General features: G+C 51.2%; 9 protein-coding genes; 6 read left to right on the forward strand and 3 right to left on the reverse strand.

Moving 5' to 3' along the window:
* Positions 1 to 713: 713 nt before the first annotated feature.
* On the reverse strand, positions 714 to 2977 carry CHC_T00005492001 (hypothetical protein). XM_005717110.1 is given in 2 exon segments: positions 714 to 1486; positions 1487 to 2977. The coding sequence occupies 1 exon segment, from the start codon at positions 2975 to 2977 to the stop codon at positions 1487 to 1489; it is 1491 nt and encodes a 496-aa protein (XP_005717167.1). The 3' UTR covers positions 714 to 1486.
* A 315-nt stretch (positions 2978 to 3292) lies between these two features.
* Positions 3293 to 4377, forward strand: CHC_T00005493001 (hypothetical protein). XM_005717111.1 is given in 2 exon segments: positions 3293 to 3565; positions 3566 to 4377. The coding sequence occupies 1 exon segment, from the start codon at positions 3293 to 3295 to the stop codon at positions 3563 to 3565; it is 273 nt and encodes a 90-aa protein (XP_005717168.1). The 3' UTR covers positions 3566 to 4377.
* A 20-nt stretch (positions 4378 to 4397) lies between these two features.
* CHC_T00005494001 (hypothetical protein) lies at positions 4398 to 4673 on the forward strand. Its single transcript, XM_005717112.1, has one exon. The coding sequence runs from the start codon at positions 4398 to 4400 to the stop codon at positions 4671 to 4673; it is 276 nt and encodes a 91-aa protein (XP_005717169.1).
* A 2770-nt stretch (positions 4674 to 7443) lies between these two features.
* CHC_T00005495001 (hypothetical protein) lies at positions 7444 to 7986 on the forward strand. The gene has a single exon (XM_005717113.1). The coding sequence runs from the start codon at positions 7444 to 7446 to the stop codon at positions 7984 to 7986; it is 543 nt and encodes a 180-aa protein (XP_005717170.1).
* Positions 7987 to 8021: 35 nt separating this feature from the next.
* CHC_T00005496001 (hypothetical protein) lies at positions 8022 to 8153 on the reverse strand. The gene has a single exon (XM_005717114.1). It carries the CDS (start codon positions 8151 to 8153, stop codon positions 8022 to 8024), a length of 132 nt encoding a protein of 43 aa, XP_005717171.1.
* Positions 8154 to 8158: 5 nt separating this feature from the next.
* Positions 8159 to 8377, forward strand: CHC_T00005497001 (hypothetical protein). Its single transcript, XM_005717115.1, has one exon. The coding sequence runs from the start codon at positions 8159 to 8161 to the stop codon at positions 8375 to 8377; it is 219 nt and encodes a 72-aa protein (XP_005717172.1).
* A 1457-nt stretch (positions 8378 to 9834) lies between these two features.
* Positions 9835 to 11287, forward strand: CHC_T00005498001 (hypothetical protein). XM_005717116.1 is given in 4 exon segments: positions 9835 to 9857; positions 9858 to 10509; positions 10709 to 10767; positions 10768 to 11287. 2 exon segments carry the CDS (start codon positions 9858 to 9860, stop codon positions 10765 to 10767), a joined length of 711 nt encoding a protein of 236 aa, XP_005717173.1. The 5' UTR covers positions 9835 to 9857; the 3' UTR covers positions 10768 to 11287.
* Positions 11288 to 11319: 32 nt separating this feature from the next.
* Positions 11320 to 12807, reverse strand: CHC_T00005499001 (hypothetical protein). Its single transcript, XM_005717117.1, has one exon. It carries the CDS (start codon positions 12805 to 12807, stop codon positions 11320 to 11322), a length of 1488 nt encoding a protein of 495 aa, XP_005717174.1.
* A 32-nt stretch (positions 12808 to 12839) lies between these two features.
* CHC_T00005500001 (hypothetical protein) lies at positions 12840 to 13031 on the forward strand. Its single transcript, XM_005717118.1, has one exon. The coding sequence runs from the start codon at positions 12840 to 12842 to the stop codon at positions 13029 to 13031; it is 192 nt and encodes a 63-aa protein (XP_005717175.1).
* The last annotated feature ends 394 nt before the right edge of the window (positions 13032 to 13425 follow it).

Raw genomic sequence — 13425 nt, forward strand, 5'->3', positions numbered from 1 at the left:
ATGATGGGGCGGTAGGGGATGATGTTTTGCGGTTCTTTTTGCCCAGTTTCTAAATAGAGAGAACGGGGGTTGACCAGTTTCTAAATAGAGGGAACGGGGGTTGCCCCGTGGTGTCATTTCAGGTTGAGGCTTTTGCGGGACAGGGGACGTCTCGGGGAGAGAGACAGGGTGAGCACGTGAAGCTTGTGGGGTGTTGTCACGAGTACGGGCTTGGTTCAAGTGCGTGTGAATAACGCAACCTCTCTCGGCTTTTTGAGCCTTGTTCGCAATACACTGATACGGTTGTAATAAGTATGGAAAATCTTTTGCACAGTGCAATGTTTCGCAGTCAAGGTGAACTTCAGCTTGAAAGTTAGTAGTTTGGGAAATCGGCGTAGTGCAGGATCTCCTCTTCAAAGCGGCATTCCAGATATGAGGCCCAGATAAATCTGTTTGTGGACGTTTTAGTATTTTGACCCGATACGTTGCTGTGGTGCATAGACGCATGGTCGCGAAAGCGGGCAGTGCCAACGAGACAAGAGTTCACAGCATCTCACGCAGTTCGGAGGACAAAGAAAAGGCACGAAAAGCGCTTGGACCACAGATTGAAATCATTCGCCCCTCCCGCTAGAGGAGAAGTGCCTCAAATGTCCTTAAACGATATACTGGCAACCGAACAAGTGTTGCTTATCTCCGTCTGTGTTTTTTTGGCTTGTTTACGATATTTTGACCTGTTTTTCGACGGTAGATGTGTTACCATTTTAATGGTTTAAAAGTGTTAAGTTTGAACAGACAAGTTAATTACTATTCACTGCGTTTCGTTGAAAAGCAATGATTTTTGGAACCGTTTTGTGTGTGATCGTATGAAACCTAGACTTCCGTAGATGTCAGCGAGGATGTCGTGAACAGAGTCGTGATTGATTTTGCTACTCGAGGAGGGCTCATAACGACTCTTTCCCGAACCACTGCTGACAAAAAGCTCTTGCAATATAGAGGGGCGTGTACACCTTCGGCTGAGCTTCTGTGAGCGAATCAATAATCATTCCGGTTTTCCTGCACGCAAGTCGTACAATACCTCCTTTCTACGTTTTTCTTTCTTTCCTTGCAAGACGTGCAATACATGAAAGATTTCTTTCATTAGACGCGTACGCATGAAATGCAGTGAGTGTGAAGTCAAATGAAACGCGAAACTTCTCCTCGATTGAACTCAAGAACGGGTATGGCGTCATAGACGACACTGTAACCAAAAAAGGCGGGACCATGGCCCGCCTTTTCATCGTCGATGACACAGCGTCTAGGCGTATCTTATATTTCGCCTCAAACCCCTGCTCTATCAAGCCTTCGCAATTGTTTCGGCGCATCTTTGCCTAGGAGAGTACGACCCCCCTGCTCATACACTCGCTTACCATGACACAGCAAATAACAAATTCACCTCCTTTCAAAATGGAGATGGCGCAAGCTGGTAACGAGATATAGATGGAATTAGTGGCAACAGGCCGCCGCAGTTTCAATTTCTTGGCGAATTTCCGCCTCCGCGCCTCGGGGAGCCGCCTCCCCGACTGCCGGTGCTAGCGGTACTAGTTGATTTTCTTTGATTGCGAACAGATTGTCTTCCAGCTGGGTTCCAATCGCGCCTTCCATAATGTGACTGTGTCTCGCTGCTTCCTCTCCCACGACCGCGGCCGCGACCACGTCCCCCGCTGGCGCTGGTGCTCCGTTCAACAGCTGGTTGTCGTGCAGCTACAGACTCTGCTTCAGTAACGAATGCCAGAGAACCGTTACCGGCAGTAGAGGCGGACGCAGGTGTGCTGCCGCCAGCGTCTCTTCCGCGTCCAGGAAAACCAGGAGGCACTCCGTTGCGCCCATGGCCGCGTGCTCTCCCGCCTCCTCTCAAAGAATCTCCACTCGGACCCCCACCTCGTCCCCTTCCACGACCGCGTCCTCTACCGCTACCGCGACCCCGTCCGCGACCATACCCTCGACCTGACTGCGACGTACCACCAAACGCAGCATCTGGGACGTCCGGCATGCCATCGCTATCGTCGCTGTCGCTGACATGAGTCTTATTCAGCAGGTCCTTCATAGCAGCTTCTCCAGCAAGCTCCCCCTCATCTGGATCATCGTTGTACGTGTCCTCTTCAGGTAGATTGAAGCCTCCGTCTTGAATCGCACGGTCCTGCTCCTCTAACCTCTCTTGCTCGAGGTGTTCACGTGCCTGCTGGGCGGCGACTCTCCGCTTGTACCAATCTGCATCCACAGAGAGATCCTTCTCTCCTGAAAACGTATCGAGTTCCTTGATGCCTGTCTTCTTTCTCCGATTGGCAGCCTTCCCTATCAGATCGCCCTCCTTCCTGTCCTCCTCGAGCTTGAGAGCGACGTGCTTTCCAGATTCTGGTGGCGGTAAGCCCAACAAAGCGTCGACGAGCAAGGCAGCTAAACCGGCGAGCATATCCCTCGCACGCAGCCCATTGGCGAGCCTCGCATCGGCCTGCGGTGAGTTCATGCGACGTGCAATAGCGGCCCATTCGCCGACCTTTTTCACGGCCGCTCCGCGATCCCTGCGTGAGGAAAGCGCTTCCAGGACGATGGAACGTGCATCGGCGAGGGCGAGGGCGAGCAACACATCGAAACAGTCCAGCACGTGGACGACGTCGGCGGTAGCCAAGGCGCGTGTGAGAGAGTTGACCATGCGTGAAACGGGCTTTGCTAAATCCGAAAGGTGGGGGGCGACGATTGGGGCGGTGACGGAGGGCGGAAAGAGGACTGCGATGTCCAGCAGTTGGGCCGGGGAAGGAGTAGGGGGCAGGTGCGAGGATACTTGCAGGTCGAGGGGGGCGAAAGGGTGTGTGGGGATGGGGCGGAAGAGAGGGCGTGTGCGGAAGGCGAGGTAGGTGTCGACGTAGGGCGCAGTTAAAGTGGGTTGTGGGGGGAGGGGCGTAGGGAAGGGGCTGTCGAGAAGCGCATTTTCAGACGGGGTGAATAGTTGAGCGGTCGACATTGGGATTAGGGGGTGGAACTAGTTGGGAGAGTTAGAGGGAGGGAGGGGAGAAGTGCGATGCAGCGTTGTTGCGTTTTGAGTTTCTTGAAAGCGATTCTGTAGAGACGCACTTGGGAATTTTGACGATGACGAAATGCGTTGTACTTCTTGGACACGTGTGAACAGATGTCCGTGCTCTCTTTTTTCTCGAGAATACTGTACGCAAGCTGCTCTCATCTCATGCTGGTCAGTACAGTGCGGTGGACCAGTAGCGTGGAAGGAAACACTGGTATCCTCCAGGGGGTGTAATGCGAAGCAGTGTAATGACATGTGAAGATGGGGGAATTATCGGATTTATTGGGATCGAGGGAGATCACATGTCTCCGTGTGTCGTTTGCAGTCCAACGGTTCAAGAAGCGTGGAGAGAACTTCTCACAACAGCTTGCCTACCGCACCAACCTTCGAAAAGCCAGTCTCAACTCGAACCTTGTCTCACGGATTGGCATTCGATCCAAACCTCCTCCTTTTGAACGAGTCTATACCAAACTTTCCGCAAGCCAGGGGCATCCGTTGCACACTAATCTATCTAGATATAAAGGCGAACCCTAGCACCTCTATTCCGCCCGCGAGCACCGCCACAGACTTGCGTCTCGGTTCATTCCGCTTTGCCACACACGTCTGCGTTGCAAACCACACGCCTTGACTAATTCCTGACCATGGCTTTCATCACCGGTCCAGCCCTCCCCACGCGCTCCGCCGCGCCAACAAAGGCCACCTGGATCTGCAGTGCCTCCCAGCAGCCCGTGTCGCGCCGCTCTTTGCTCACAACCGGAGCCACCGCCGCTGCCGCGCTTCTTGCTGCGGCAGCCCTCCCCGCCCCGGCCTCTGCCGACAATGCTCGCGGGCTCGAGCGTGCATTCAGCAAGGTGCTCTTCCCGAAGACAGGATTCAACGCGCCAGATTCGCAAGTCAACTCGTCCAACGTTAATAAGGCCATACTGTCCTCAAGTGACGGGAAGGCGGCGCTGTCGAAGATTGAAGCCTATTCCAAGGGCATTTCTGATCTCTACACTTCGTTCAAGCTTAACCCTCAGCTTGAACTTTCGGACCCGGTCAGGAAATTGATCAGCATTTCAGCTTTGAGGAATGCATTGAATGTTATCAATGAAGCTATCGATGAGGATGGCCAGACCCGGACCGATAAGGTTGTCCGCGGTATTATTCAAGACATTGGCGAGCTCGAAAATGTTTCCTACGTGAAGAAGGGCGCTGCTAGGACACCAAAGAAGATCGAAAGGACCAATGATTGGTTCGAAAAGGTTACACGTGACTTCACTCGGCTGCTCTCGTTCTACTCGTAAGCTTTGTAAGTAAATTGCAACTCGATGAGTTCCTTTTGTATGGTGTATCGGCCAGTCAAATAAGCCGTAACAGCTGAGTTATGTGCATTGTTCACGCCCTATGCCTCCAAACCAGTTGCTCCAACTCGCCCAAAAGTGGTCCCTTCCTACTCTCGCTGCTTCCGCTGTCTTCATGCCAGCATCCGTGCACAAAAAAAAAAACTTCTTGCACGCATCCCTGTTATTGTTGTCATGTCCCGCTGCCGTTTCATCATGCCATGCGCCCCACGTTTGCAAATATCCGACTCGGCTGTGCAAGGAGCCACATCACCGCAGCACAAGAACGCCGCAACACCTTCATGGCGAATGACCAGTAAAGCATAGTCCGTTCATCTTATTTTTGATAATGGAGTGAGATTAGTTGTTCATTCGAAGTCGGTGAATGTCCCTAGGCCAAGCAAAGAACCCAAAAACACTCGGCTGTTCCACATGGCATGTATCAGAATAGTGACAGTCAAGTTACGTGACTTTGAATAGATAATAGCCCATATCAGGCCAAGCATCGCTAACGGTAACACCATCGTCGGATTCAGGTGATGGAGCGCAAAAAGTATCGAACTCGCCGGAATCGCCACCCACATCGGGAAAAAGCATGCGAGTGCAGGCAGCAGAAACCCGCGGTACAACACCTCCTCAAACACAGGTGCTGATACGCACGGCCCAATAGATCCTACCGCCATGGCGATGCGATCCTTGTTCTCTGGATTGATGAGCTTGCTCACTACTGTTTCCTCCTCGAACATAGAAGCCGGTAGCACGAGCTGATTCAATACGTCCGCCATGTTAAAGAACAGAGCGCTGACATAATAACCACCGATTGCCCACCAAACCCAGTTGGATTTCCACTTCCACTGCATCCAGGTTCCCTTCGGGGGAAAAAACGGCTTGAGACGACGAAGAATGCGGATGCCCATGTATACCCACATGAGATGTCCTGAAAGCACTTTCCACGCCCTCGTGGTAGCTGTCGTGAGCGGTACGCCCGACCCAGCTAGTAAAAAGAGAATCTGCTCCGAAAACACGGCGCCATACCCCGAAGCCAAGTAGGCGACCATGAGCAACACAGCCGTCTGGCCAATGCGCTTCTTCGCCTCCCTCGGTACTTTCCACGGGGGGTTATCCACCTTGAGCAGATTAGGCAGCAGCTTCTCTGGCTCCTCCCCCTCTTTCCGCTTGACAAACATCTTCCTCCACACGAGAAAAACCAAGGCGACCACAGCACCGACGACAGAATCATAGCCTATACTTCCGAACAAGTTCTTCTCATTCGGAATGACAGTCTTCCGAAATTTCCACCCCTTTGTCGAAAAGAAGAACAAATGCACAGCATACAACGGCAGTAAGATAGCCAGTTGCAGCAGAGGGCGTTTTCGAAGATCAACAAAAAAGTCGGGAAGCCAATCTGGTGCCCAGTCTGGTCTGCCCTCACCCACAGTTTCCGGGGCGTCGATGGCGACGGATGAGCCCGCGACCAATTCAGCGGCCGGCTCACCTCCCTGCGGCGTGTCTTCCCCTCCGCCGCCACCCTTCGCCACTGCACACGGGGAGATGCGCTTCATTCCAGCTAGGCTGAAACGGTTTCGGGAATGTGACTTCGCAAGCGGGTGGCCGAAAAATGCCGCCTTCGAAGACGTGCCGAACGTGTGGGCACATAGTTGACGCGTTAGAAGCGGGGTATGCGATGCAGTGGGGAGCGGGACGCAGGGTCGGTAGGCGGTTGGCACGGAGAGAAGATGTGGTCTTTTTGGACTGGAGACGCGATAGATTTGTGCAGAGGCAAAGGAGGAATGGGGGGGCTTTGCAGAAGTGATGGAGGCGGGTGGGGGCCGTGTGGAGGCACGCACGGGGGTGGGAACAAATGCGACGCGTCTTGGCGCCATGGTGCGGGCGGGATGGGGGTAGTGGGTGGTGGACCGGGGCTGCGGTGGAGGGGAGGCTCCGGGTTTGAATGGAAGCCAAGCCAAGTGGGGGGCGGGGGGGAAAGGAATGCTTTTTTCGACCAACCGAAAGTGTTGGGGGAAAGCGATCTGCTGAACAGAGCTCAGCTCGCAGAGAGTCGTCGTGCCATTGCGGCGAGCCGGGGAGGCGTGCTTTACAGATCTGTACAGGTGTGCATGAGCCTCCTTCGATCTTACCCAATCCCACGTGGCAAAGTGCGTCACCGCGGTTGGATGGCGTATGATTTGTACCGAATTATTTCAACCAATGGAGGTAGAAGGATTCCGCCTAAATTTGTCAAGATTTTATGAACCTGATCTTTTGTGAGCTTTCGAGCACGGCTCGACGTCGTACAGAACAGAGCCCTTTTGATCGTTGTCCTTGAGCTCCCCGCGGTCGACCTCCCTACTTACCACCTCGCTCGCAGCCCCAGCCAACTTACTACCTCACGTTCCCTCCCACCACCTCCCACTCCCTCTTACCTTCTCTCAAACACCTATCACAATGGCAAACTCACTGCCAGCGTTCCTGTCTGCCTCGTCGGTCTCCCCGCTGCACTCTGCCTTCCATGGACAGTCCTTGCGCGCACAATGCCTGCCCATCCCTCGCACGCGACCAGCAACCCGAACCCCCTACGCTTCCGACAAGCTGCCCTCTGAGAGCGCTGCCTATATCTACAGAAAGTCGCTAGAGCATCTTGAGCATCTCAAGTCGAAGCGCTACCCCACATTTCGCAAACTTCAGCATCGCCACAACCAAGGCCCCGCCGCCTTCCGTCAAGCACAGGCGGCAGCAGACGCGCTCGCTGAAAATGTCGCCACGGAAGTTACTGCCCCGCCTGCGGATCTGGCCCGCAAGACCCCCAAACGACACATGATGCGTGACGGGATCCGTTTATCGGAGCTCGCCGTCGGCATGGAGATGGTGGGCAAGGTCCAAAACCTCGTCAGGCATGGTGCTTATGTCGACGTCGGCGCAGTCAGAGATGGGCTCGTTCATGTCAGGGATATGGCTATTGAATTTGTCCATGATCCATCGGACCTGGTGAGGACGGGCGATAGCGTCACTGTGTGGGTTAAGTATGTCAATCCCGTCACCAATGTGCTCGGGCTTAGTATGGTCAAGCCAAGAAGGGGGTTTACAGAACGAATGCCGATTCGGGATGTCGAGATTGGGAAGAGATATGAAGGCACCGTGGAACGCGTTACGAATTACGGCGCGTATGTCGATATTGGCGCGGAGCGGCTTGGCTTTTTGCATGTCGCTGCCATTTGGGGAAGGCGCCCGAGGGAGACGTTGGAGCAACTAAGGATTGGGGAAAGTGTCTGGGTCAATGTGGATGATGTTGATGAGATTCGCTCCCATATCCGACTGAGAGCGAGAGGGAGGCGTCACACGGAGTTGCGGAAGGATGGACCGCTTGGTGAACTTGCTCGCATGGAAGGCGATGACCAAGCGGATGGACAAGAAGTTGTAATTCGGCAGGCTGTCCAGCGGCCGTGGAGTGAGAGAGATGAAGAGGAGGATAAGGATGGTACGGATGAAGAGAACTATGAGGATGAAGACTTTGAGGATATGTATGAACGGGAGATTGAGGATGACATGTTCAGCGACTTGGAGCTGCTGCCAAAGGATATCACCAATATGATTGATGGGAATGATGAACATTACGATATCACCCATTTTCAGTGAAGTCTGCGGAGATTCTGAACTTGTGTGGGTTAGTTTCAGATCGCTGGGATGATCGATTTCGTGGTTCTTTCGGAAGAAGAATCAGTAAAATTTTGAGTAATGTGAAGGGTTGTGGGACCGCTGGTATGTGTGTTGATCAAAAGCTTTTTCCGCAAGCTCGACTTCATGGAATATGCAGCTCAACTACGGGCGTCTAGTGTCTAGGCGACAAGTGAACTCATATGAGGCTACTTTTAACTTGTTTTTTCTCGACGTGCGCTTGCTCAACAAGAAGGAAAATTATATTCTCGCCACCGCTGTTGACTTCTGCGTTGCGGAAGGATGGAGTTTAGTGAGATCTGCACGTCTTTTCCAGCCATTTTTAGAATGTCTAAAACAGAATCTCTTTTGACCAACCTCAACACGTTGTGTGTGTTGATATCTTCGAAATCAAAATCCCTGTTTAGAATGTCAACCGAGTATTAAAACTTTCTTGGATTTTTATCTAAGTCCTGTGTATTCACAACTGCTACCGCAATGTTTTGCCAGGTGTTATTTCTGAGGGCATGTGCGTTAAAGAAATGATGTCAAAACCTACTTTGTAAAGTTTCGATTTAATAAGGTTGTCCGTAAAATAACGCGCTGTTTTTTTTTTTTTTTTTTTCATTTGCCCACAAAATCGCTGGATGCGAAGTAAACGGGTTTTGCGGACTGACCTCCAGAAGGGTGCCTGCCCGCAACAAACGCAAGTCTAGTACATCGTTGTGCCGCCCGGCAATCACGTGCACCTGCGCGAATGCTCGCTGAAGCGAATATTGTAGCTCGCCACAAGGATAGGATGGTCCTCAGTCGAAAGAGCGAGGTGTTTCGTCTTCTTGACAGGCTGAGTGGGGCCATTTGGAGAGGATCGCTTTTTAGAAGCTTCTACTTGTCTATCTTTCGCGGTTGCTTTGACGGCATCTGTGGCAGATCCTGTCGCGCTTTGATCCGTTGATGGACTCTGCGCAGATGAAGCGATAGGGGCGTCCATGAAGCATATCGATACGATCCGTGCAGTCTGAGACTCGTTTGTGCTGATGAAAAGAACGGAAAACCCACTTCGTTTTCTTTGAAGACGGGTCGATCCGGCACTGCTGTGATCAGGAGGATGTGAGACTCGTGGAAAACTCACATGCCCCCAGTTTTCGGTATGATGTGAGTTCCGCCAAACGCGTTGTCTGAAAAAATTTCGTTTAGAAAATATGAGCAAACACGCTGCCAAAACAAGCGTTTTCGTGACTTTACGGACAACCTTAATATATATATATATATTTTTTTACAAAAAAAAGCTGGCCTCATATGAGGCAAATCGCTTGTCCTAGAGCTAGTAGCTAGTTAAGACTCTTGAAGGAAAGAGAAACATTTCCCTTCTGTCGGGGATATTGAGTAAACTCTCCCGAAAAGTTCGAGGGCGCGAGTTTGAGTCAAGCCATGTACAGAACCACGAGCTAGCTGCTGGAAGCCGCAGGCGTATGTCCCGCATGACCGTCGGCCAAATAATACTGTGGCTCCATGGGCATTAGAGAGATTGGCAACGAAGCTTGAAACTATCCTCAGCGTCTTAGCTCACGTTACGCGCAGTGATTGGAGTGTAAGTGTCCAAGCCGGTGCCACGATGCGCGAATCGCGGAACCAACACGCAACGGTTTGGTGTAGGAAATCCAAGTCCACAAGGAGCATGCCAACATTCACCATTCACAGGAGGGGCCCAAAAAAGAATCAAACAAAAAATAAATTCAATATGCATTCCACATTTTTCATGGCTCTTGTTCATGCCCAGCACCCCTCCTCGCCACCCACCTGTCGTCACACACCAACGTCCGAACCAAGGCGGAACTAACGTCTTCGTCGTAATGCCCAACTCCACTGAGCGCCGTCAGCTGCGCAATCGCCGACTTTTGCGCCCTTCTTTCCGCCAGTCTGAAACCTACGCAGACTCGTGCTACCCGGAAACGACGGAGGTCACACCTGATGAAACACCCGCCGAACCCACGGGCTCATCATCCCCTTCGCCTGAGTCCGCCTTCGAATGCAACGTTTGCTTCGACGTTCCGACCGGACCAGTCGTCACGCCGTGCGGTCATCTTTACTGCTGGCTCTGTTTGTACAAATGGATGCGCCAACGCGCAGACTCACCACAATGTCCGGTCTGCAAAGCTGGCGTTGACAAGCGCTCCGTGATTCCCATCTATGGTCGTGGGCGAGCCGAGGATAGCGACCCGCGCGAGCATGCCGCGCCGGAAGAAGACGTTCCGCCGCGACCTTCAGGGCACCGCGCCACACCGGCAGGCCAGACTCAAGGCATGCACCCGGGCAACCCCTTCGGAATGCAACACACCCCTTTTGGACGTATCAACCCGTACGGAGCTAACTATGACAATGTTTCTTTGTCCACATTTGGCCTATTTCCGTCTCTCTTTGGTCTGCAGATCGCCTACCCGCAGGTTAACGAACCGCCCAGGGAGGAACTTCCTGCAAATCCAGATGATGGCATGTCCGAGCTTGGTAAGTCACGAAATCACATTTTAAAGCATTTCTTAAATATTTGAGGTCCTCGACGTTTCTGAATATCGAAGTCCATCTAGCGCGCTTTATGAAGATGATCTCAAGAAGCCGGATACTAACCCGATATGAATGAATGTTTGCCATGCGATACAACCACTACACTGCCTGACTGCCCCATTTCTGTCACTGCGCACTTCAGTTGCTCGAGTTTTCTTGCTTCTTTCAGTGTTTATTGTAATCATCATCACAACTTTCTGAGGAGCTCGGTTTTGTTTTCGGTCTCGATCCGTCACTTGGCTCATATTTCCACATTGCTCATGCAACTATTGCAATGCAAGTACTGCTTCGTAATCCGTCGTGAGGCGACGGACTTACAGCGCAGTCCGTGTTTATATTCCGTGAGGCCATTCTCCCTCCTCCTATGCACGCTTTAGATTTGCGGTGTTTCGCAAAACAAGTACCTTTTCAGTTGCGAGCCACCGGCTTACCTGGTGGACATTCATCGATTTCAAGTCGCCAGATTAAGATTTTTCAATATCGTTTCGCTTTTTGACATTGGATTTGGAAGAACTGCATGTCTTCTTCTGCCACTACCCTATATTTCTTCTGCGAAAAGTGCTCAAAGCATTGCATGATTTCCAGTACTCGCAACCGCAGAGGCCGCCAACCCACCGCTAAACTCCTAGTATATTCGGATATTCACAATAAACAGAAAGTCAGCACACAATGCTTGGGTCAGTGTTTAAATAAAAGGCTTCCTGTCGTCTTGTTTACCGGATAATTATTTAAAACACGACTGACATCGCAGTCTTATGCAACTATAGTGATCTGAATCGGATAGTTTCGGTTCCGAAGAACCTCAGATTTGCCCACAATTAAGACATGATCGTTGTTCGCGTCAAACACAAGATTAGACGTCTTTGACCGGAAGTTGACATCTACGTCAATAGTCCTCGTCAGCGGTTTCCCTATCCTTTGCAGACTAATATCTACCATTTTGCTGTATCCGACCCCGTCAGTACGAGATTTCCTCGCATTCACTCGCCAAGTTACAGTGCGCAGTTCAACTTCAGTAACTTTGGTCCAATTCTCACCATTCATGTGTACTTCCTTGAATTGGATATTGCCAGACCAACGTCTTGGCGACTCCTCTAAGCTTTGGAGGTGTGCAATCTTTTGCTGCATGCCTATAATAACCTCTTCCATACCTTCACTAAGACTGTTCAGCTTCGTCTGAAGTTGCTCCAGCAGCTCGGAATTCTGAAAATGAGAAAGACTATTCCTAGCAACAGCACGTATTTCCCCCCAGTCTGCAACGGTAGTGGCCACATTAGCAAACGGCACGGCAGGATCGACGACAACAAGCGAGCAGTGGTCTGCACTTCCAGTCTTCAGCAGACCTAGCGCAATACTTTGCTCAACGGCACCGTGATTGTAAAGCACAGGCCAGGAAAGGAAGGATCGCGGCATGGCGTCATCAGCGACAACTTCCGAACCTGTCCCACTCTGAGATGAAACAAGGGAAAGGAATCTTCTAAATATCGTCGCATAAGAATCCGGCGTTGGTGGGGATACAGGAGCACCCAAATAGGCTTCCAACATGAGCAGCTCCAGTAGATAATCCCCAGGTCGGTTTTCTGAAACCATAAAATCGCTTGTAGCCCGCCATTTCTTTGCAACTCGAACCATATCTTTATACAATGGACTTTGCATTGCAATAAATCCAACTCTCAGTAATGCACAGGATGTCTCCACATGTATTCCTCGTTCATCCATAGCTGGGAACTGCCCACGAGCATTGCTTCCCACACCTGAAGATCTTTTTTCTGTATTTGAGCTCTGTCTCCCGATTCCACCTTGCATCGCGAGCAACTCCTTGGGCCCAGAGTTTAGTGCACCTGCAGCAAAAAGTCGTACTGAGACGCCTTCGAATGAGAAATGAATCGCCAATCCTCGGTCGTTGATATCTGCAAAACGAATGCCTTTCGCAGAAGTAAGCGCGTCAAGCATTGGTTGCAGGTGACTCTCAAAATAAGATGTTGCAGAGAATGTAGCACCAAATTGCGCGTAGACGTCCAGCGACATGTCACCCGCAATTAAAGTGCCTTTTCCAAAACCACTGCCAGCATGCAAAGAGACATGCGAAATATTTCCCGCACGAAGAGTGTCATCGATTGTGTCGACAAGAGAAGATAGCGTGTTGAGGTCAGAGGGCGAAGGACGTAACGATGTGAACAAAGAATCCCAAGATTGGCCCCATGGCGTCTCAACAGACGCTGATGACGTCTTTTCGAGCATCACTGGATGGAGATGCGGAAAAAATGATCAGAATGCGCTCCGTTGTTACAAGCACTGTCGCTGAGAAGATTGCAGAACGAATGAAAGTGAGTTGTTTGGATCGGATTAATACAGATGGATGCGACTGCGCCTTCACTTCACTACATTTCGGACCTTTCGAAGGCGGGAGGAGGCACCTTTCAAAAACATGTAAAATTCTTCGACAGCGGTTTCTGTTACAATAAAATTAAGAACAAAAAACTAGTTCTTTGATCGTACCAGCTAGGGTGACCCCAACGCGCCTTGTACAGTAATAGGCTAGTACAGTACCCGTGGGTACTGTACAAGCTTATCTAAGGGCTCCACAGTGAAAACCCAATGCCACGGAGAACAACTTCTGCATGCACGGCTCTGGGGGTAGATGACATTGGTCAGAGCCTGGTAGCAGGAAAGCACGATAGAGGTTCATGGAATTCGTAATAAGGGAAGAAAACAGAGAATGTCAATGAAGCAAATCCATTTTCAGAAGACGTTTCGCATCTTTGATAATCGGTGAAAAGACAACCTGTGAAAGGGTGCTTCTCTCTCTTGCGAATCAAACGTGTAACGTGTAACCTGTAACCTATTGCGGGGCGGGGG

This window comes from Chondrus crispus, genomic scaffold (assembly GCF_000350225.1).
Source record: "Chondrus crispus Stackhouse genomic scaffold, scaffold_298, whole genome shotgun sequence".
NCBI classification, from domain to species: Eukaryota; Rhodophyta; class Florideophyceae; order Gigartinales; family Gigartinaceae; genus Chondrus; species Chondrus crispus.

Coding starts and splice junctions, on each gene's coding strand:
- CHC_T00005496001 (XM_005717114.1), bottom strand. CDS start 8,153: ATGAAGTCGAGCTTGCGGAAAAAGCTTTTGATCAACACACATACCAGC.
- CHC_T00005493001 (XM_005717111.1), top strand. CDS start 3,293: ATGGGGGAATTATCGGATTTATTGGGATCGAGGGAGATCACATGTCTC.
- CHC_T00005500001 (XM_005717118.1), top strand. CDS start 12,840: ATGCGCTCCGTTGTTACAAGCACTGTCGCTGAGAAGATTGCAGAACGA.
- CHC_T00005492001 (XM_005717110.1), bottom strand. CDS start 2,977: ATGTCGACCGCTCAACTATTCACCCCGTCTGAAAATGCGCTTCTCGAC.
- CHC_T00005495001 (XM_005717113.1), top strand. CDS start 7,444: ATGCCGATTCGGGATGTCGAGATTGGGAAGAGATATGAAGGCACCGTG.
- CHC_T00005498001 (XM_005717116.1), top strand. CDS start 9,858: ATGCCCAACTCCACTGAGCGCCGTCAGCTGCGCAATCGCCGACTTTTG. Junction 10,510..10,708: donor TGATGGCATGTCCGAGCTTG/GTAAGTCACGAA, acceptor TGCGCACTTCAG/TTGCTCGAGTTTTCTTGCTT.
- CHC_T00005497001 (XM_005717115.1), top strand. CDS start 8,159: ATGCAGCTCAACTACGGGCGTCTAGTGTCTAGGCGACAAGTGAACTCA.
- CHC_T00005494001 (XM_005717112.1), top strand. CDS start 4,398: ATGTGCATTGTTCACGCCCTATGCCTCCAAACCAGTTGCTCCAACTCG.
- CHC_T00005499001 (XM_005717117.1), bottom strand. CDS start 12,807: ATGCTCGAAAAGACGTCATCAGCGTCTGTTGAGACGCCATGGGGCCAA.